Genomic DNA, 22914 nt, shown 5'->3' on the forward strand with positions numbered 1-22914 from the left:
CAATTAAAACAAGTAAAAGGCCCTGTATCCTCTTTGGGAATGAGTAGGTGTTTTATTCTAGCTAGATGGCAGTAGATAACAACATTTTGACTGAGGGAACGTGATGGTTCTGTATACATATTTATATACTCAATTTAAAATTTAATCACGGTGTTTAATTAACTTGTCATAAAACCAAGTCCTGAAATGGCAGGATGTAACAGAGACAAAGCATCTCTCACTGAACGGTAAGTTCCTTTTTTTCAGTGACTAACGATTATTCAGTATATTAACCTGAAGCATGTTGCAGCCCATGCAGGTTTATTGCCAATTGTTAGGAAGACTAAAGTATTATTAAAATAGACTCTTCCTTAAAATGCTTTCAATCACATTAAGAAGTGACACAAATACCATCTATTGGGTCATCTAAGATGGAATTAATAGCTAGAATAAAGGAAAACGTACATAGAAAGTCACTTACTGAGTTACAAAACACATCCAGGAAGACACAAGACCAGAAGTGAGATGTGTGTGATGTAAAAATTATGGTTTCTTAAATAACTGTTTAACAAAGTCTATAGGAAAAATTAGCATACACTAAAAAACTCAAATTTAGTAAACCACTGAAATGTAAAATTTCATTAATATCAGAATATGTATTATATAATATATAAATGCTAATGTTATAGTATATATATTTATCATATTAACCACTTACATTTTTAAGAAAGTTGCAGGGATTGCCAATTCCTTAAGTGTTTCGGAGAAGAGGTGAATAAAATAGTTTGTACCAATGTATTCCAAATAATGGAACAGAATTTGTGGAAAACAAAAAAATCACAAACTAAAAGATAAAACATGATAGCTACAGAAGGAAATCTACTTCAGGATGACACCTGCACTCCAATGTTCACAGCAGCACTATTTACAATAGCCAAAACATGGAAACAGCCTAAATGTCCATCAACAGATGACTGGATAAAAAAGAAGTGGTATATTTATACAATGGAATACTATTCAGCCATAAAAACTGACAACGTAACGCCATTTGCAGCAACATGGATGTCATTCTAAGTGAAGTAAGCCAGAAAGAGAAAGAAAAATACCATATGAGATCGCTCATATGTGGAATCTAAAGACTCATGGACAGAGATACAGACTTGTGGTTACCAGGGGGGTAGAGGGTGGGAAGGGGTAGATTGGGATTTCAAAAGTGTAGAATAGATAAACAAGATTACACTGTATAGCACAGGGAAATATACACAAAATGTTATGATAAATCACAGAGAAAAAAATGTGACAATGAGTGTGTATATGTCCATGAATGACTGAAAAATTGTGCTGAACACTGGAATTTGACACAACATTGTAAAATGATTATAAATCAATAAAAAATGTTAAAAATAAATAAATAAATAAATGTTGTTGCCACTAAAAAAAAAAAATGATAGCTAATAAGGAGTAAACCAGGGAAATAATTGAAATATGAACTATAGCACTGAAATGTTAATTGCTGCAAAGGTAAGAAAATAATAGTTCTCAAAACCTATTTGTATATAAGATATCATTTTAATTCTTCTTGAGAACAAATTCAAAACTGCTCTCTGTTCTTTCTCTATGCTGATGAGAAGAAAGAGAGAGAGAGTCAGGAAAGGGTCAGCTCAGCTGCTGGGTGAAGGAAGGAGGATGCCATTGCTCTCAGAGACTTCCTGTACTTAATGCCTGAGTCTCAGAGGTCACACAAGCCTTTTTTCAAATCAGCCATACAAACAACACATTTCCTTTATGCTTTCAAAATAGCTTCTCTTACTACTTCTTTCCTGGGACGTGAGAGGAAAATGAAACAAACTGCACAGTATGGTTTGTTTTGACTATGGATAATCACTTTCCCTTTTCTCTTAGGGAAAAAATTACTAACAATTAGGATTTTTCAACAACAGTTTAAACAATGAGAAAGCTAGTTACTGACAATATTAACTGGAGCCCGGCTGTCATAACTATGCTTTCCTCCAGCAATTTCTTGAGTAGGAAAAAAATAAAAGTTTCTTAGAATGAAAGCAATATGGCTATAACATATATATATATATATATATATATATATATGGGGAAACTGGCCACAGGATAGTGATGATGAGGTGATTTCATATGACACTTCCAACACTTTTAATGTTGAGGTTTCAGCCTCTCTGAATCTTAAGGGAGGGTCAGGTAGCTGCTGTTTCTCCAGATCATGCCTCCTCATGGAGTATTAAGTACACTGGGGGAACTCAGCAACTGTGTATGTACCCCAACCCCAAGTCTGGTAAGAGGGAGGAAAAAGGAAAGGATTAAAAAAGCAGTCTAGTGGAGGTGGAGAAAGGCCCATCACTGATATTCTCCCTCTATCCCCTCCTCCCCAAGATAAGCTGCTTCCTAGTAGCATCCCTTTGCTACCCTGACAAATCAAAGTGCATCTCACTTGGAAGTCTTGGCTAGCATTTCTGTACCAAAAATGCAAAATCAAGTTAAAGAGATATGAAATACTGTTTCCTTTCAAAAAATAAAAGTGAACATTGATGCTATGTATGTTTGAATGGACTTAACTTTCATCATGACTATTATTATTACTAATTTTACTATTGTTGGCTATTTGACTATTATTATTACTAATTTTACTATTGTTGGCTATTTGACTATTATTATTACTAATTTTACTATTGTTGGCTATTTGAAGAAGTTAATAGAAGTTTAAAATAGTTGTTCCTTTCCTTAAGTGGTTCATTATTGCTTTCGTGTTTACTCCCACCTGCAAATCTCCTATTCTAATTAGAACAAAGTAGGAAAGAGATTTCAAATAAATCAGTGGATTAAAAGGTCAGGTCAAAAATAATATATTAGAAGCACATTAGGATAAACCAGACATTAACTCACAAATCAGAATATTAACTTTGTGCAGTAGCCTGTAAGTTATGAAGAGTGGGACAGTATCTCTTTATCCTTTTTATCGCCAACCTCTATTGCAATGCCTGGCATATTATCTGTACCCAAAAATTAACTAACAGTAATGTCATAATACCCTATGATCTAATACTCATCAGTACTAATGTTCCCTAATGCCAAAATGATACATTCCCTTATATGCTTATTTACCTTGAATTTAAGAAATTAAAAAGGACACAATAAGATAAAAAGAAAACCATTTGACATATACAGGTAAGGAATGGGAATAAGAGATCTGAAAGGGCAATGTGAAGGAAGATACAAAATACCATACCAAGACAATTAGGAATGAGACTTTAAAACAATAGTTAATACAGAACAACTTGTTCTATTCTGGGGTATCTACAAAGTAACAAATTGTCAAAAAAAAAAAATAACAGCTTTCTAGAAGAAACAGGACTGTCTACACTGAGTTTGAAAGATGTTACCCAATGAAGGAGAGTCTGTGGGTTGAGACTATAAAAAGTAAGAAAAAAAAGAGATGTCTAAAGGTCAATGTTCAAAGGACCAAGATGACTTGAATGTTATTAGATCATTCACAGAAAATTGCAGTTTTTTTTTAAAGTAAACATTTAGGGTTGATAATAATCTCCCAGGACATTTTATAGAATAACAGTTTTTTAAAAAGATAGTTCTACTGGTTATATAAACAGGAGATAGAAATTCATTATGCATAATTGAAAGAAGCAAATAAGCACTAACTAGACCAACTTTACTTGCAAGAAGTAAATCTAAATTAGATTGTTTACACGAAATACTGCTTTTAAGTGGATTTATTTTCTTCCTCAAACTAGGTAAGGGCTGAAAAGGATAGCTAGCAACTTCTGTTACTTTTGAAACCAAAGAGCAATATAAAGGTAGAGGGAAAAGTTACTTGGGAAAAAACTCTCAGTGTCAGGACAGACAGACTGCCCATCTGGAGAAGGAGAGGAACAATTAAGCTGATGGCTACTCCATGTTGCAACCATAAAATACTTCAACTCTCTGCATGTTACAGTAGTGGATTGACTTCTAGGTATATAGTTGTCTGATTCTGATAATCAAGTGAAACTAAAGCCTCTGTATGCTGAGAGGTACGATTTTTATGGTGGACTAATCCTGTTATCAGTTACAAATCTGAAACAGAGTGAGTTTCGTGTTTACAGTAAATCATAAAATCATAAATCATACAAGCATAGTAAGTTGTGACCCATATTTACATTTTGAAACATGAGCACAAGTAAAATGTAAGTATGATTTTATACTTTATAATAACTGACTCTTATTACAAACCATCACAGTCAACTATGTTTTTAAAGACATGATAGAAATTTCTTAAAACTCCTACCGATCCCTGAGAATGGTCCAGAGCTCCCCACCTAGGCAGGCTTCCATCAGCATATACAGATACTTGCTGTCCTTAAATGTTCTGTACAGTCTGTGAATTGCAAATGAGAAAACAGCTATAAACAACATTGTCTTTTAAAAGCATGTAAATGTTTTGAGTGCCCAGATGAGAGTTACTCTTGATTTGCCAAGCTTGACTCTTTGTCAAAAGAATGAGAAAGACGGAAGTTCACAAACAGGGAAAAGAAGGTGATGGTTCACTTACACACCTTAGGTGGGGATGGGGGGGATCTCTCCCTTGAAATGGATTGATCCAAACGATTATGGACCAGGCAGACTTCTTAGGATTCCTCTAATTCCAATTTGGCTGATGTTTCAGGCATGCACTCTTGAGCAATATTCAGTGATCATAAATATGCCGTGTATGTGGATATAAAGTAGATTACACTTCAAAATATAGATGTGTATGAAATTTGTGCACTGTTCACTTAAATTCATGTTATATTTTCAGCAAGTGCCACTGGCAAATTAACTAGAAAAGTTTCTGCATATATTAAAAAATCCCCATTATTTTCTTAGTAGTGCTCTCCAAATGGACTAGTCATTTCATTTTTTAAAATCTTCAAACAATATTAAAGTAATTCAAGGTAAATAAAGTAGCTTGATTTTTGATATTCTGTCTTTCAACCACCAGAGGTCCATGTAGAGCTCTGGAATAACAGGATAAAAATGGACTGTTGGGAACTCTGACAGCTCCTTTGGGAAAAACATGCTCTTTTAACAGAATCTGATTCTCATTTAAAAAAAAAAAAAGTTGTTTTTTTTTTTCCAGTCAAAACTTTCTTTAAATCTGATTTTAAAAAAATCTGTTCCATTGTGTGACAGTGAACACAAACGGCAGAGACTGAGTGGTGGATCTTCCACTTGGAGGTGGGGGCGTCAGCCCTGGGGCAGGTCCTTACCTCACTATGAAATCGGAATGAGCCCCCTGCATGATCTGCTTCTCTGAGCGGATGTGCTCCTGCTGTCTGGTATCCACAATGTGGCGTTTCTTGAGAATCTTCATGGCAAAGGTTTTGGATTCTTCGCTCTTTAACTGGACCTTGAAGAAAGAAAGAAGAGAGGAAGTGAGAAAACACCCCCGTAGAGTTAATACAACTCAATATTAAGATTACATTCCTATCCCCAAATTAGCAGGTGCAGGGAGCACTGAAATGACACCCCACACACCACCTGAGTCACAAAAGCCTGGCTGGGGGCTGGGTTTGAAGCCCGGGGCTCACAACTCTTGCCCATCCTCATTCCACTGGAACAGATGTCACTAACTAGACCCCCCGGTAGTTTTGTGCCCACTGGGATTAGAAGAGGGAAGGTGTATTTGATTCTCACTGGATTATTTCATTTCATTTCATATGATGTGTTTGAGTGTACCTGACAGTTTTTTCTCCTTCAATCAAAAAAATAGAAAATAAAAAAGTAATTTCTTCTCCAGTTCTACTTAAAGTGAGTGTGGCGAAAGTAGGAGCCTGTGGTTCTTTATGCTTTTCCTCTTTAGTCTTTCACAAACATTTCTAGAGTGATTCAATTCAGTGACAGTCCTTTGTCTCTGCTGAGACTGAAAATTTATGTACTGTTATTTCTTTTTACTGCACCGCCTTTTCCTTCCCTCCAGTGAAAAAGAAAACTGTAACACAATTTTTTTCAAGAGATTTAGAAAACCACTTTTCTTTTTCTTCTCCAGTAGGCCTGATGACTTTAATCCTGTCTGACTCGAACTCTTATTCCTTAGCTACACTAATGGGGAGACCTGAGCTGAGCCTTGCTGCCCTCCATGCTCCCATGCCTCTGCTGCAGCCCCCAAGGCTCTCAGTGGCATCCACCAAATGCCATTCCTCAGACAGGCTGCTGGTCTGTGTTCACTGTTTTACAAAAAAAATTTCAACAAGGTGACTTGAAAGAAGAGCGAATAGAGCTAATCACTTAATAGCAATATAAAAGAGGTACCATCCAGTGCTCTCAAGCAACAGAATTCTCTAGATAATACCAAATAGCCCATGTTATTCTGAACTAATGAAAACCTTGGAGAAATAACAGGACAAGCTGTTTCTGCTTCTGCCCCGCTCTTTAGTTGTGAATTGTTTACCGAGGCAGGGACTGTGACACTCGGAAGTGTCTGGTTTATGCACGCACGTACAGAGTGAACCAACTGAGAGGGCATTAATGTGGCAGGTTCCTGAGAGGAAATCACGAGGACACTTCAAATGAGTGGGTTTGCTGCCAGCATTTAGAAATCTATACTACAGATTAGACGGAAAAACGGGTATTTGAAAATGCCTTAAACGGCCAAAGGCCCTCTTACTCCACTTGTGAAACTCTTTTTAAGATAGATTAGTGTGATGCAGATGAATTCAGCAGTAGTTCATAATAAAACACAAAACACGAAAATCCACTTCTAAAAGCAGTCTGAACTGATAAGAAAGATGACGTGAAACATGAGCTGTGTCACAGTAATAAAACTCAGAGGAGAAGAAATCAAATCATGGTCCCTCTGTAGAGTCTCACCCCAGGTAAATGACAGGAGTCTGGTGTAGGTCACACACCTAATATCAAACTTACTCTCTTCAGAGATGATAACACACATTTTAACTTATGCAGAGGGTGGGAGGAAAGAGCTCTGCCTTTAGGGTCACAGGTCTGGACTTCAAACCTGACGCCATGTAAGGTCCCTCTCAGTCCTCTTGGTCAGTTCCTGAACTGCTCTGAGCCTGTGCTCTTGATAAGGATACCACCACTTGCTGTGTGGAGTTCTTGTGACCTTACATGAGGAAGTGTCACCTCACGGGCATTCACTGATGGTCTCTCTACAGGTACCTTGGGCAGATCAAACCTTGTCTTTAAAATAAGGCCAGATCGTGTCACTTCTCTGCCCAGCACACTGCGTGGCTTCCCACCTCACTCATGGTATAGAGAAGGCTGCCACAGAGGTTTGCAAGGTCCTACATTGTCTGAACCCTGCTTCCTGTCAGTCTCACATCCCCCTTGTTCACTGTGCTCGGCTTATGTTGGCCACCATGCAGTTCATTCTTCTCCTAAGTTCAGGGAGCACTTTTATGATTAACTTTAACTCTTCCTTGGGTAGGTTGCTTATCTCCACTTCATTTAGTTCTTTTTCTTAGGTTTTGTTTTGCTACTTTGTTCAGAACATAGCCTCCTTTCTCTGTTTTTATTTCTATGTACTAAGCATATTGGTTACATATTCTGATCTTGGAGAAGTGGCCTTATGTAGGAGACATCCTATGGGGCCCAGCAGCACACTCCCCTCTGCTCACCAGAGCTGTATGCTCTCTAGGGGTGCTCCCAGGTTGGGTGTATATGTATTTACAATTGTTGTATCTTCTTTTTGGATTAATCTCTTGACATGATATTATAGATAGAAAATCCTAAAGACGCCACCAAAAAGCTATTAGAACTTACAAATGAATTTGGTAAACTTTCATGATACAAAATTAATATACAGAAAACTGTTGTACTTCTTATACAGTATCAATGAACTATCAAAAAGAGAAGCTAAGAAAACAAATCTATTTATAACTGCATCAAAAGAATAAACTACCTAAGAATAAATCTAACTGAGGAGGTAAAAGAGTTGTATGGTAGAAACTAGAAGGCATTAATGAAAAAAACTGAAGACAACAAAAACAATTTCAAAGATACTCCATGCTCATGAATTGGAATAATTAATATTGTTAAAATGACCATACAACCAAAATACAGATTCAGTGCAATCCCTATCAAAAGGGCACATTTCACAGAACTAGAACAAATTATTCCAACATTTGTATGGAAACACAAAAGACTGACTAGCCAAAGCAATCTTGAGAAAGAAGAACAAATTTGGAGGTACCATGCTTCCTAATTGCAAGCTACACTACTACGCTATAGTAATCAAAACAGTAGGTACTGGCACAAAAGCAGACACAGAGACCAGTGGAACAGAATAGAGAGCCCAGAAATGAACCCAGGCTTATATGGTCAGTTGAGCCATGAAGCGGACACAAGGAAATACAGTGGTGAAAAGACAGACTTTTCAATAAATAGTTCTGAGAAAACTAAACAGCTACATACAAAAGGCTCAAACTGGACTACTTTCTCACATCATATACAAAAAATAAACTCAAAATGGATTGAAGACTTAATGTTTAAGTCCTGAAGCTCTAAAATGCCTAGAAAAAAATACAGGTATTAGGCTCTTTGATATCAGTCTCAGCAATGTTTTTTTCAATATTCAATATTCAATTTCAGAGGATGGAACAAAACTCAAACTAAACAAATGGGCTACATCAAACTAGAAACCTGTGAAGGAAACTACTAGCAACAAAAAGGCAGCCTATTTAATGGGAGAAGATACTTGCAAATGATATCTGATAAGGAGTTAGTGTTCAAATACACAAAGACACACACAACTCAACATCAGATAAACAAACAATCCCATAAAAAATGGGCACAGGAACTGAATAAACATTTTTCCAAAGAAGATACAGACATGGTCAATAGACACTTGAAAAGATGCTCAACTCACCAATCATCAAGGAAATAAAAATCAAAACCACAATGAGGTACCACTTCATACCTGTCAGAATGGCTACTATCAGAAAGGCAACAAGTAACAAGCGTTGGAGAGGATGTGGATAAAAGGTAACCCTCATGCACTGTTGGTGGGATCATAATTTGCTACAGCCACTATGGGAAACAGAATGGAGTTTCCTCAAAACACTAAAAATAGAACTGCCATATGATCTGATGATTTCACTTACGAGTATTTACACCAAAAAAACCCTAAACACTAATTGCAAAGGATAGTAGCATTATTTATAATAGCCAAGATATAGAAGCAACCTAAGCGCCCATCAATAGACAAATGGATAAAGAAGATGCTGTGTGTGTGCGTATAAATGAAACAAACAAAACCAAACAAGATGAGACTCATAGATACAAAGAATAAATGTGTGGTTGCCAGAGGATAAGATGGTGGGGGTGGCGAAATAGGTGAAGGGGTTTGAGAGGTACAAATCTCTAGTTATAAAATAAATAAGCCAGAGGGGTGTAATATACAGCATAAGGGACATGGTGAATAATATTTTATGGGGACAGATGATTACTAGACTTCCTGTAGTGATCATTTTATAATGTATGCAAATACCAAGTCACTGTGTAGTGCACCTGAAACTAACACAATACTGTACCTCAACTATATTTCAGAAAAGAAGAGGAAAGCTTACATAGGAAGCCTGGGTTCTCATCCTGGATTTTTCACTAATAGGTTTATTATTAGCCGTATAACCTCAGTGGGCCTCAGGCTACCTCTCAGAAAAAGGCGGCCAAACTAAATTACATCTAAGGGTTCTTTCCAGCTGGAAAATTATATGAATCTGCAACTTGACATAGTAAATACGCATTTTTAAAGCACATTCATTATATTTAACTTTATGCAAATAGCCCAACAAACCTGCGGCAATAGCTTGGGCCAAAGGATAAAGGGGAAATTGCCCAAATAACACAAAGGTAGCTTAAAAAAACATGATGATTCACTCTGGAAGCATGACCCGGCATTTACAGTACATGCACATTCTTTTGGGAAGTGGTTTTATCTGCCCTGTTCTCCCAACCCCAACACCTGAAGGGGATCTGCTTCGTACCTGTTGTATTCTCTGTATTACTAATTTTCAAAGACTACGCACTGGACAAATAGCAGGAGCTTTCCCAGAAGAGCATTAAAACAGGCCCTAAGGCATAAGGGAATCTAGGCTGAGTCGTCATAATTATAGTAGCTGGACAGCAGCAGAACAGGAATGGCAAATATTTTCTCTAAACAAAACAGCACACAGTTTAATCAGGCCGTCCGTGTCATGTGGGATGGCATAAAGTCATTGCTTTCTTTTCGGCTGAGAGGAAATAGTTTTCTTAGTAATCCAGAAACACCAGCCATAGTCCGTATTGTAAGATTTAAGCAGCCCACATTTAATTCAAATTGAGGTAACCTACAGAATTCATGACAAGGTCTATAGTGAAAAGTTCTATACATGAAGAAGGCAAAAAGGAAGGGAGGGAGGGAGGGAGGAAGGACGCTCAAGAAAGAGAGAAAGCAAGCCCCAGATTGAGAGAGCTTTCACGTCCTGTTCTATAAGATAAACTGTGCAAACTGCAGGAGTATGCTTTTCTCCACTCCGGTTACAGTTCTCAACCACATTCACCAAATCAGCGAAAGACCTATCATAAAGCTTTAACAACCAAGAGAACCAGTCACCCAACCATTAAGATTCTCTTGACAAGCATAAGCACTAGGTTGTTCTGTCTCCATCATTTTCCAATATTCGTCTGTTGCCAGACAACGTGTCACAGCCTATCAGATACTGGCTTCAGCCTCTACCTTCAGGAAATGACTTAAACAGTTAAGTTCTGCAGCAGTTGGTATAATAATAAAGCTGGACCAGAGTATAAAGTAGCTGTGAAATCATCATAAAATTCAAAAAGAAAAAAGGTATGAAGTTTCTGTACATTAAACACCTGGACATTTAGATCCACACTGAAGTAGCTTTACAATTACTCATGTAGAAAATAAAAACATTTAGTGTAAAACGAAGTTTTCGCACAGGAAAACGTACACTAGAAAAAGTTACTGTTTAGCAAGAGATCGTAACTCTCAGTAGTTGCTGGAGCTGGGGTAGGAATGGAGAGTATCTGCAAATACGCCACAAGGACTCTTGTTGAAAGCGGAGGAAGTGTTCTAAAACTGGATTGTGGTGGTGGCTGTACAGTTTTGTGGTATATAGAGTATACTCAACAAAGCTTTTTAAGACTTCTTTTAAAAAGAAGGAAAAGCCAGAGAAGATGTGTACCTGTATTTTCTAGTTCTTATGTTTATTAATTGTGAAAATGGTTATATTTTAACTTTGTTGTAAGAAACTAGATGCCAGAAATGCATTTATTTCTATGCTTATCTTTAGCCCTTCAATAAGAGTTCCCCAATTAATCAAAACTATATTTCATTTTTACTTGCATTTCTGTAAACTATTAGCATTTTTATTAAAAAATTTTTTTTAATGATTTCTCTATTTGCTATCTATTCAAAGGCCTAAATTCAAAAAAGGCATGTCCAAAAAAAAAGGTGTGACTGTGGGTCATTTTAAGCATAATGGACATAATTACCACAAAATTCTTAAGACTTCTCTAGTCAAAATAATATGTATTTTGCTGGGTAATGTCTTTAATTATTTTAAGACTGTACAAACTGTAATCATACCCAAGTTCATGTAACGTTCTGGAGCTTCATTTTCCTCACTTATGAGAATAAAATCATATTACCTTATTAGACATGGATATTGTAAGACCAAATCAGACAGTGTATGAAACTACTTTGAAAATTAAAAAGTGCTACGTAAGAACTATATTCATTATTACCATGATATCCAAGATATGTGGGAATGTTAATTAAAATGGATGCTTATAAGTAGTATGTTATTACAATTCATAACTAAATCTGTTCTTAAATTAGCTGTTTCAACACCTGAACAAAAAAAAAGGAATAGGAAAAATGTTTCTGTCTGAATTTAAGGAAATTTTTCTTTGACAAAGAAAAAGCAGTGCTGTAGCTCTGACTCTGCTTTTTTGGATGTGACGTGCTAATGTGCCCATATATTCAGGAAGAACTGACTTACTACATTATTGAAAGTGAAATTTTTTTTAAGTGCACAGAAAGCATTTCTACGAAGTATTATTGGATTGTATTCCTCAACATTTCCTAACTCAAAAAACCAACCAAAAAACCCAAACCTGGTAATTCTTATGTGAGAATTACTGAATTACAAACATTAACCATAATCTTAATTAAAATCTTCTGTTTTTGATCTGTTGTTAAAATCTCTTCTCACTAGTTATCCACAGTTTTTTATTACTTACCTTTCTCTCGGTATCACACAATAATATAATTGATTTCTTTTAATCAATATCTAAAACTTAAGAAATAACAGCATCTGGCTTGTCCCAGAGGATACACAGGGAAGAGAACACAGGGAGTGTTCAGTCTGCATGATGCATGTCCAGCTGACACAGAGAATGCAAAGGATGGCCTGTGACTTTAATAGGGACGTCAGAGTTGGAAAACTATTCAGCTGCGAGCATAGAGGCATGCTCCTGGTGTACAATTTCATGGTTAAGATTTTATGTGTAAAACTTTTCATACATAAACACCAAATTATTCATACATATGGTCAGGTATATCATTTTTAGAACAAAGGAACATAGAAAAGTAGCCTAATTCATTTTTATCTATGCTTTTTCATTGGATTCCTCCTGCCATTTGCTCAAGTGGTAATCAAGAGAGAGTCTCTCTTCTTTCCATACTTGTTTTTCTTCCCAGAGTCACCTCAACCTCTCATCAAAAATGTCTATAATCTGAAAGAGGCAAGAATGTACAATGGAGAAAAGACAGCCTCTTCAGCAAGCGGTGTTGGGAAAACTGGATAGCAGCATGTAAATCAACGAAGTTAGAATACTCCCTCACTCCATACACAAAAATAAATTCAAAATGGCTTAAAGATTTAAATATAAGACAAGACATGATAAATCTCCTAGAAGGAAACATAGGCAAAACATCTTCTGACATAAATCTTAGCAATGTTCTCCTAGGTCAGTCTACCCAGGCAATAGAAATAAAAGCAAAAATGAACAAATGGGGCCTAATTAAATTCATAAGCTTTTGCACAGCAAAAGAAACCATAAGCAAAACAAAACGACAACTTATGGAATAGGAGAAAATATTTGCAAATGATATGACTAACAAAGGCTTAATATCCAGAATATATAAACAGCTTCTACACTTAATAACCAAAAAACAAACAACACAATCCAAAAATGGGCAGAAGACCTAAGCAAGCAACTCTCCAATGGAGACATACAAATGGCCAATAGGCACATGAAAAAATGCACAATATCACTAATTATCAGAGAAATGCAAATCTAAACTACCATGAGGTATCACCTCACACCAGTCAGAATAGCCATCATTCAAAAGTCCATGAACAATAAATGCTGGAGAGGGTGTGGAGAAGATGGAACCCTCTTACACTGTTGATGGAAATGTAGTTTGGTGCATCCATTATGGAAAACAGTATAGAAATTCATCAAAAAACTAAAAGTAGACTTAGCATATGATCCAGCAATCCCACTCCTGAGTATATATCCAGAACTCTAATTTGAAAAGATACGTGCACCCCAATGTTCATAGAAGCACTATTTACAATAGCCAAGACACGGAAACAACCTAAATGTCCATCAACAGATGACTGGATAAAGCTGTAGTGTATTTATACAATGGAATACTACTCAGCCATAAAAAAGAATAAAATACTGCCATTTGCAGCAACATGGATGGACCTAGAGATCATCATTCTACGTGAAGTAAGCCAGAAAGAGAAAGAAAAATACCATATGATATCACTCATATATGGAATCTAAAAAAAAAGGGGCAAAAGAACTTATTTACAAAACAGAAACAGACTCACAGACATAGAAAACAAACTTAGGGTTACCAGGGCGGGGAAGGGGGTGGGAAGTGATAACTGGGAGTTCAAGATTTGCAGATACTAAGGAATATATATAAAATAAACAACAAGTTTATACTGTATAGCACAAGGAACTGTATTCAATATCTTGCAGTAATTTATGGTGAAAAAGAATATGAAAATGAATATATGTATGTTCTTATATGACTGAAGCATTGTGCTGTACACTGAAATTGGCACAACTTTGTAAACTGACTATACTTCAATAAAAATATACTTTAAAAAAGGCTATATACCTACATTGATTCAAGACTGTTTACTGAAATGTGCAATTTAAGCATATTTCTCTTTCCTACAGTACTTGTTAGATAAACCTTATTTCATTCAGTTGTGATTATTAAAATTGATTTTTATTACTTATATTTTATTTTCCTTCATCAAATAATCAAATATTTTGTTTCCCATAAGATTTAATTTCTATTACCATAATCTCACTCATATAAGGAAATACTACATGCAACAATTTTAAACTTGCTTACATATTTCTAAATTGATCACTTGAATATTTCACAGAATTCAATGAATTCTAATACTTAAAGCATGCATAACCTAAAACTTCACATAGATGGGGTTGAGTATAAGACGTGGACAATTTAATTTCTTTCATGTATTGACTGTGAAGGTTTAAAATGAGTTGAAGTGAAACAGAATCATATTGCAAAATTCAACTCTCTGAGATGCGATCAGATTAACTCATGAGAGCATTTGCATTCTAGTCATACTTTTGAAATGTTAGACATAAATAACTATAATTTTTAACTGTTACATACTGGAAGATTTTTAATCAAATAGCTTATAATCAGATCTTAAAATCTTAACATATGCTATACTCAAACTTCATCCTTTCTGATATTAAAAAGAAAATATAATTTCTTTTTTACTTCAAAATTTTCACATGATTTGGCACTTCAAACGTAGATAAGCCAGTTCAACACGTGTTTACTGTTTTTTTGCTTATGCTAACTTCATCTATGAAAAGCAGTTACATTAAACATTTAAATTGCTTTGTTCATGTGGATGTGGAATCTGAGATTACAACTGTGACAGGACAGTGGTTCTCACTAGTTTAGCTTCTTACTTTTTGAGTATTAATGAGCTCCCTCTTCTTACTGTGAACTTGCAAGGCAGTTAGCTGAAGCTGGGGCTAAGATCCAAGACATCTGGCCCAGAAAATCTCCTGATCTCTTAGCCCAGTGTTTAATCTATTATGTGGTATATATCCCTGGCAACGGGGGATGGTAGCATGTGGGACAGAGTATGAATTAGCAATAAATCAAGTGTATACAGTTGACAAGCTACACTGAAACATACAGAATCATCTTTTCTTATGTTTATCTCCAGAAAGCAAGATAAATCATTTCATTTTCTTTAAGAGGACATGGCTATTTTCAACACTACTAACATACACAAGGAGACAGTTTTTCCCTTCTTCATGGAAGGGATCTCTCTTTGAAAGTGTTTACATAAAATTTTCAGGGATGTGGAATATATCTTGGCACAGGGTGAACTACCTTATTCAGAAGAGAAATTATGATGTTTATTTCTGGGAGCAGCGCCACCTAAAAATAGACCGTCCAGTCACCCTATAGCGTATTCTTTTATTTCATGGGGGAAATTCAGAGCTGACACTGTTTATTCGCTTTCCTCACTTGACCTAATGCCCCCAAATGCCAAATGCCTTAAAGTCTAATTTCCTTTAAGAATATAATTAAACTCTGTCAATTGGTTATCTAATATTTCTCATTGCTCCCTCACACAGCTTTTAATCAGGGCACCTGCTTTGGTGTCCCGTGAAAACACGGGCCTTCCCTGTTGTAACCTTTTCCTGGAATGGCCTTTCCCCTGAATGGCCTTTAATCATCTGTTCACTTAAATCCCAGCCTATTCTCTGAGCCCTGGCTTGAGTTCTGTGCCTTCTCAGGACCTCTCTAACATCAACAGCTCCAAATGTTCCCTTTTTGAAAGGCTGAGAACCCTTCTGCAAGATTTACAATTTAATACAATATTAAAGGAGGTCATTTGATATCATTCATATGTATTAATCTTATATTCTTACTTAGGAGAAGGCAAGAAATTCTTTGCAGGCAGGAATCATACCTGATATTTCTATATCTCAGAAAACTATTTAGGAATATTTTAGTAGATAATTTTTTGCTGAATGTGATGTGACCATAAATTCACTGGGTTAAAAAAAATCAAATTTATGTCACAGAGAATAAAAAGGTGAGTGACTACACTGTTAATTGGCAATAAAACAATTCATCCAAAATTTATTCAAAGCCTTGGAAAGACATGTCCAGTACCTTCTAGATTTACAGTTGTCCCTTAGTATTCTTGAGGGATTGGTCCCAGAACCCCTGTGGGTACTCAAATCCTCAGATGCTCAAGTTCCTCACATAAAATGGCATAATATTTGCAAAGAACCTATACACATCCTCCCGTATACTTTAAATCACCTCTAGATTGTTTCTAATACCTAGTACAATGAAAATGCTATGTAAATAGTTGTAAATACAATGTACATAATTTCTGGTGCACGTCAAATTCAACTTCTGCTTTTTGAAACTTTATCAAATATTCTGGATCTGAGGTTGGTTGCACACATGGATGTGAAATCCATGAATACTGAAGGCTGACTGTATACTGATCTTTCTAGAATAACATGCAGGTTTAGAGGAGGAATTGTTAACACTTTACTATAGGACACTAATTTCAAACACTTAATAAAAAATCTTCATTTTAATAGATAATTACTATATAAAAGTCCTATAATTTCAAAAGATGTGTAAGAAGGTCATTGTTCTATTTGTTGTCATTCATGTAGTCTAAATTGTGTTGCCACTATCAATGTGCTAAGGAAAATAGATTCTACAGTAATAAGATGGACTGATGCATATTTTACTTTATTTGCATATGGCAAAGTAGAGATAAATTTTATTACTTGTGATTTCTGCTCAGACACTATCTTGTGGTTGGACACTTCAGGCATTACAGTGTGCAAGCATACCTCCTTTTACTGTGCTTCGTTTTATCGCACTTTGCAGATACTGTATTTTTTTTCCCCCAAATTGAAGTTTTGTGGCAACACTGTATTGAGGAAGTCTGTCAATGCCGTTTTCCAACAGCACTTGTTTACATCGTGTCTCTGTGTCACATTTTGGTAATTCTCCCAATATTTCAAGAATTTTCATTATTATTATATTTGTTACAGTGATCTGCAATCAGAGCTCTTTGATGTCACTACCATGACTTGATGAAGACTCAGCTATGATGGTTAGCATTTTTAAGCAATGAAGAATAATTAAAGTCTGTATATTGTTTTTTAGACATAATGCTTTTGCATGCTTTATAGACTACAGTATAGTGTATATATAACTTTTATACTCGCTGGGAAACCAAAAACTTCCTGTCCCTTGTTTTATAATGACATTGGCTTTATTGCGGCAGGTCTGGAATTGAACCTACAATCTCTCTGAGGGATGCCTGTGCTGAGACTGTGCTTGTCATGCTCCATTAGCATTTATCAAATTGGCTTTTCATTAGCTATCTAAATAACTTATTTTCTTAGAAATCAGTGCTATTTATGACAATTAATAATTTGTGTCAGTTTTTATTCTTTTGAAGAATCGATAAATGAGGATGACGTATTAATAATGAACCAAGTAGGGTAAGCCTAGAGAAAAGGCTATGTTAAAATGAGGCAATCTTTGAGTTTTCAACCAGTGTAGAGTCCTTAGTCACTTTGGTTACAGAGGACACTTGACTTTAGGACAGCAGGGTTCCCCCAGGCATCCTCTGTGGCATAAATCACTGTGGGCGCAAATGGCAATGCTGCCCAGCAATCCCACAGCTATTCTGTTTCACTGTCGTGTGGCCTGGCAGTAACATGCTCTTGAAATGTTTTCGTCTTACATAGGATTTCCCTTTGGAGTTAAGCTTTTGCTTTTCATAATGATGAAACAAAACTCTGTTGACTGAGTAATAGGTTCATCACCTAATATCTTGCTTAGTCATCTCTTAGTCCCCCCCCCCCTTTTTTTTTTATAAGTTGGTTTACGTAGCCTTCCAGGCCACTGGCATGTGACTCACAGTGACCAAGCAGCTGGCCAGACTGCCCCCAGAGTGGTAAGGATGCTCACATGTACAGCACACAGACCCTGTTATGCAAATGTGGCTGTGAGTTGGCAGTGTTCTTACAACTTGTTACTGCAATCCCCCCTTCTGGGCAGTCCAAATGAGAGGTGACCTTTGTCCTCCATTTGGCAAGAGCCAGACCCTTCTTAGGCCCCATTGGGGTGCCATGGTTTAAGGAGATTGGAGAAACTGGATATGATTTAGCTGTTTGCAACAAAAAAGATTTCCTACTGAGAGGTTAAGAGGTGGGGCTTTACACTTTAGAAGAGAAATGGATAAGTAAGAGCAGACTACTTCAAGCACACAAAGGTTTAGTGTGAGGAAGATTGAAAATTGTTTCCCATCTCCACTCATGACAGATCAGAAAGTCAGGAGCTTTAGTGGTTTGGGGGAATTTAACAGAAGCTATCACTGTAGGTCGTTTGAAAACCTTGGGCTCTTTCTAATATTGGAGAAATGCTTGTACTCCCAGGATTTGGCTTAACATTGGGAGATGAAAGAGTAAAATTATTTCATTCCCTTCCTTTTCTATATGGATAGTTGAAAATGAGAAGTGTATCATTATCATATTTTAATAACAAGAACAACACTGCCAACACTTACTGACCTACGATGTGTGAAGCACTATTTTGGGGATTTTAACTCATTTAATCTTTGCAACCTATGAGGCACATATTCTATTATTATTCTCATTTTAGAGATTAGGAAACTGAGGCTCAGATGGGGTAAGTAAATGACTAATCATATACGGTTGGTAAGATCTGAATCCAGAAAGTCTGATTCAGAGCTCTAGCTTTTAGCTACCATGTGATACTGTCTGATTTCTGCCTCCCCCCGACCCCAGATGTTTTAACACAAAACTAGGGGCAGGAAAGGATTCAGAAAAAATACATTTTTTGAAGGTTTGACAGTAGAGGTGAACAGCAGATAATCATAGCATCTATTCTGTATTTATGTCTAATGCAGGTTCTTAGATTCTACAAGACTTTCTTTTAAAACAAAGGTGTACATGCAACCAGAAGTAACACGTTTGATTTTATAATGATGGCTGGTGGTGGTAAGAATATAAATAGTTTTAGAAGCCAGAATGATTAAAAAAAAATAAGGTTCTAGTTAAAAAAACAAAAACAAAAACAAAAAACAGTAGTTCTGGGCAACAGCAACAGCTCCGTCGTGACTGTGTGGTCTTAGGTGCCCTCATACGCATCATTCCTGACTTCTTTCCTATGAAATGTGGATCAGGCCTCCCAGGGTAGCTAGGAAGGTGAAGTTATATACTGGATATGAGAGCAATTGGAAGATTATAAAGCTGGGCTCAAACGAAAAGCTTGATTGTTTTAGTAAGAAAGTAACACCAGTGTATCGGAACCATCCTGCAGTAGTCTGATTTTGCAGGAATGCACCATATGCTGTGGGGGTTACTTATGTTGATCCCTTAACTCTCCCTGTCTTAGAAATGCTGCCGCCTCCAGGAAGACTCTGCACTGAGCATGTGCTGCTCATACTTGGATTGCGGGTTTACGTATTAGCTTGTTTGACCGTCTCTCCCAGGAGACTCTGAGTCCCTAGAGGCAGTGGCTACTGTCTACCGAGCGTGGTATGTCCCAGCAGAGAGCTCACTACATAAATACATAATAAATTATGTAGAAAGAATATAATCCAAGAAGACAGAGATTATGTTTTCCATACCATCACTTCTAAATTTTACATATATAGAGTATGGTGCTCTGCTAGAGGAGGCACTGAATTGCTGAATAAATAGATTACATATATAATATTTAAAGCATCCATCACCCAGCACTGCTAGTTTTAAGTCTGGCTTGTACCAATCTACTCTGAAAAGTAAGTACATACCTCTCTAACAAGAGCAAAGGAAAGTAAAGTAGGAATGCGACCATAAAGCAATGGGACTAATTTTCACTTGTAATCAGTAAAATCAATCTCCTTGTTTTACAGTCACGCCTTGTAAATTAACAGGATTATCTAGATGTCTTATAGCAGTCCTTATAGCTTTAACGAGTAAATCACATATTAAAAAGCTGAGTTCTTTAGCTGAAGGTGCTATTATGAATGGAGTGTGGTCTTCTGGAAGACATTCTGTAAACAGCACTGAATAAATTTGAAAGCCCATTCTTCAAAATAAAAACACATGCAGAAAATATGGTATATATCAGATCCAAGAAGGAAAGCAGTATAAATGACTTCCCGCAGGTAGTGGGTGTGGGCAGGACGTGTCTGGTACTAAACTAGCTAAAATCGGTTATGCTAAAAATATTTATGAAATAGACTGAATAACTTTTGATCAGAATTTCCATTTATGTAAGACTTATACTTCAAGCTTCTAATCTCATCATTAAACAAATATTTAGGTCTCTATTATGTGCCAAAATTATGTACTAATCTCCAAAAGTTGGCAGTAAACTATTTAGCAATTCTTCAGCCCGAAGCATACCCCCGCACCTAAACTCATCTAAATTGACATGTTATGAAAAGTAAGAAATGCTAAGACGTCTTTTAAAGGGTGTTACATTGAGCAAGAGAATATAAACATGATCTGTAAAATGGTGATAGAACTACACTCCTAACTTAGTTCTAACAGGAAATGGGGTTCACAAACTCAAATTTCTTAATTATTCATATCCAAGAGTTTATAATCTTAAAATCTACACCTGGGGAATTGAAAAATACTATTATAAAATTAAAGTATAACTTTTGATCATTTTTATGTCATTTATCAACATTACTACTGAACTAAGGATTGATAAGTTCAGGGTCTGAATATTACATACTGGGTGTTAACATGTTCAGTACTGGGTATACATATGTAAAATGAGTCCATGGGAAGGTTATATTGCTTAACAATAGCACTCTGTAATATGAATACAATTATCTCACATGCACCATTTTGCAGAGAGGAATGAAGAAAAAAATTCTGGAATCACAACAGAGCTGGGCTCTGCCTAGATCATCCTACCTGTGAATGGTGTGGGTCCTACTCTAACGGTGCACCTGGGCAGTCACCACTGTCCTCATGGTGATTTGCTATACACTATGGCAACGGTATGTGTGGTTACAAAGTATTGAGGCGAAACTCACAATTCTGGCATCACTGAATACATGTAAAAATGAGCAATCACAGATTATTTTTCCTATCCAGTAATTAATATTATCTGGCAGTTAGTAAGCAGTAAAAATTGGGGGCAATGGATTCAAGGGTAATAGTGATCATTTCAATGGCTTGTCCACTCTGAATAGTGAAGACAATCTGAGTATTCTGATCATCTCACAGTGTGTTTGGGAAGTGCAAGATTACACTTCAGAGATTAAGGACATGCACCGCCACCCTTGATGTACTGGTTGTACCTAATAACCCATTATGGATTTATCATTCAGCAATGTAATTAGAGTGTCTGTAAACAGGGTTATAGCTCCAACCTAAATTCATCCTTGAGGTTATGATTTCCCCGAGTCTATAAACATTTGTGTAAAAGAGTGAAATACAATGCCCATGAGAAGAAAATTAGACTGAACTACTTTTGACTATCTCTCCTGTGATAGAGATTAAATAGAAGTATGTGTGTACTCAAATACACACATGCATACAAACACAGTCTTTTTAAACTGCATTACCTTTTATACACCCATTTTGAACCTTCCTTAATTTTGTGGTTATTTGTGCCTCCTCACACATTTTTGAGGGAATTTGCTGGAAGAGTCCCACTATCAGCTTGGCGTTTGATTATTCAGCTTAAAGTGGTTTCAGTGTCTGAATGATTTCCCGTATTTCAGAAATTCTGAGTAGATTCCTATATTTCATAGGATAGCTCACTGGTAACTTAAAGGTTCCCAACTTGAAGTTATCAGAACTCCAGGAGACCACAAAGTTGTAACATTGATTTTTTTGGTCAACTAAAACGGCAACTTATTGTCGAGTCTTTAAAAATTATTTAAGAAACTGTAACCATCATAAAATTAATCTCTAGGAACTTCTGTCCTTTAGACTGCTTCATTCACAGAGGGGTTTAGACACGTACAACTATGTAAATAAACACATCAGACAATAAACCCTTCGTGGCAAGGAGCTCTACCCTCTGTCCTGTTTATATGTCCCAATACCCCTAATGTAGAGCACTGTCATTAAATCTTCATTAGCAATGTGAACAGGTATACTATCACAAAAAAAATCAGTGTTCTTGACAAACAAATCTAAGACTGCATTAGTTGGCAGGATTCAGAAAAGCAAGAGGTTCTCCTAGGCCCTCACTTGATTCTTCACTCGTATAACTGAGAATACTTAGATTCCCAGAGGTGCACTATGAAGTCAGAAGTATTACTCCAGTAGTATATCTCCAGCCAGTGTTAAGAGAAGCACAAAGCAAAGTCAGTGAGACACATTACAGCTCTAAACCTTTCTTGTCTAATATTTAAGTAAATAACCTTTTTCTGCTTGTCAGAGTCAGAAATCCCAGCTGCAACACAAATGGACAAAGATAGAAAAAAAAATAGCAGTGGGTCAGTCTACTTTTATGGAAGGGGATTTCTCCAGTCTCCTGATGGCAACAGTAACTATTTACTGAACTGTACACAGTCTCAGGGAGTTCCTCACATACTGTACTGGTGTCTGATATCAGGGACTCCTCCATATTCAGGAGAGGTGGAGATTCATCTGCAATCTCAAATAGAGTTTTCAGCCACACAGTCTTGGAATGCAGCAACTCAGTCAGCAGAATACATCTTTTTCTAATTTTTGTTGCAATATGTCAGTTTTTTAAAATTTATACTTTAAACAAAGGCAGAATAGAGCACATGCTTTCATTTGGTTTCCATCACATTCATACAATGTATTTAACATACAACTTGCACCAAAATATCTTCA

The 22914-nt window shown here is 36.4% G+C and overlaps 1 protein-coding gene across 3 annotated transcripts in view; it reads right to left on the reverse strand.

Moving 5' to 3' along the window:
* Positions 1-22914, reverse strand: part of PRKG1 (protein kinase cGMP-dependent 1) — a 1109393-nt gene that overhangs the window by 16916 nt on the left and 1069563 nt on the right. For all 3 annotated transcript variants that reach the window (XM_006206633.4, XM_006206634.4, XM_072971519.1), the window contains 2 exons: positions 5247-5386; positions 4286-4375 (listed from right to left, as the gene is read on the reverse strand). In XM_006206633.4, the coding sequence (XP_006206695.1) occupies positions 4286-4375; positions 5247-5386 (230 nt within the window). The remainder of the gene's footprint in view (positions 1-4285; positions 4376-5246; positions 5387-22914) is intronic.

The sequence above is a fragment of the Vicugna pacos genome, chromosome 11 (genome assembly GCF_048564905.1).
Source record: "Vicugna pacos chromosome 11, VicPac4, whole genome shotgun sequence".
Classification (NCBI taxonomy): Eukaryota; Metazoa; Chordata; class Mammalia; order Artiodactyla; family Camelidae; genus Vicugna; species Vicugna pacos.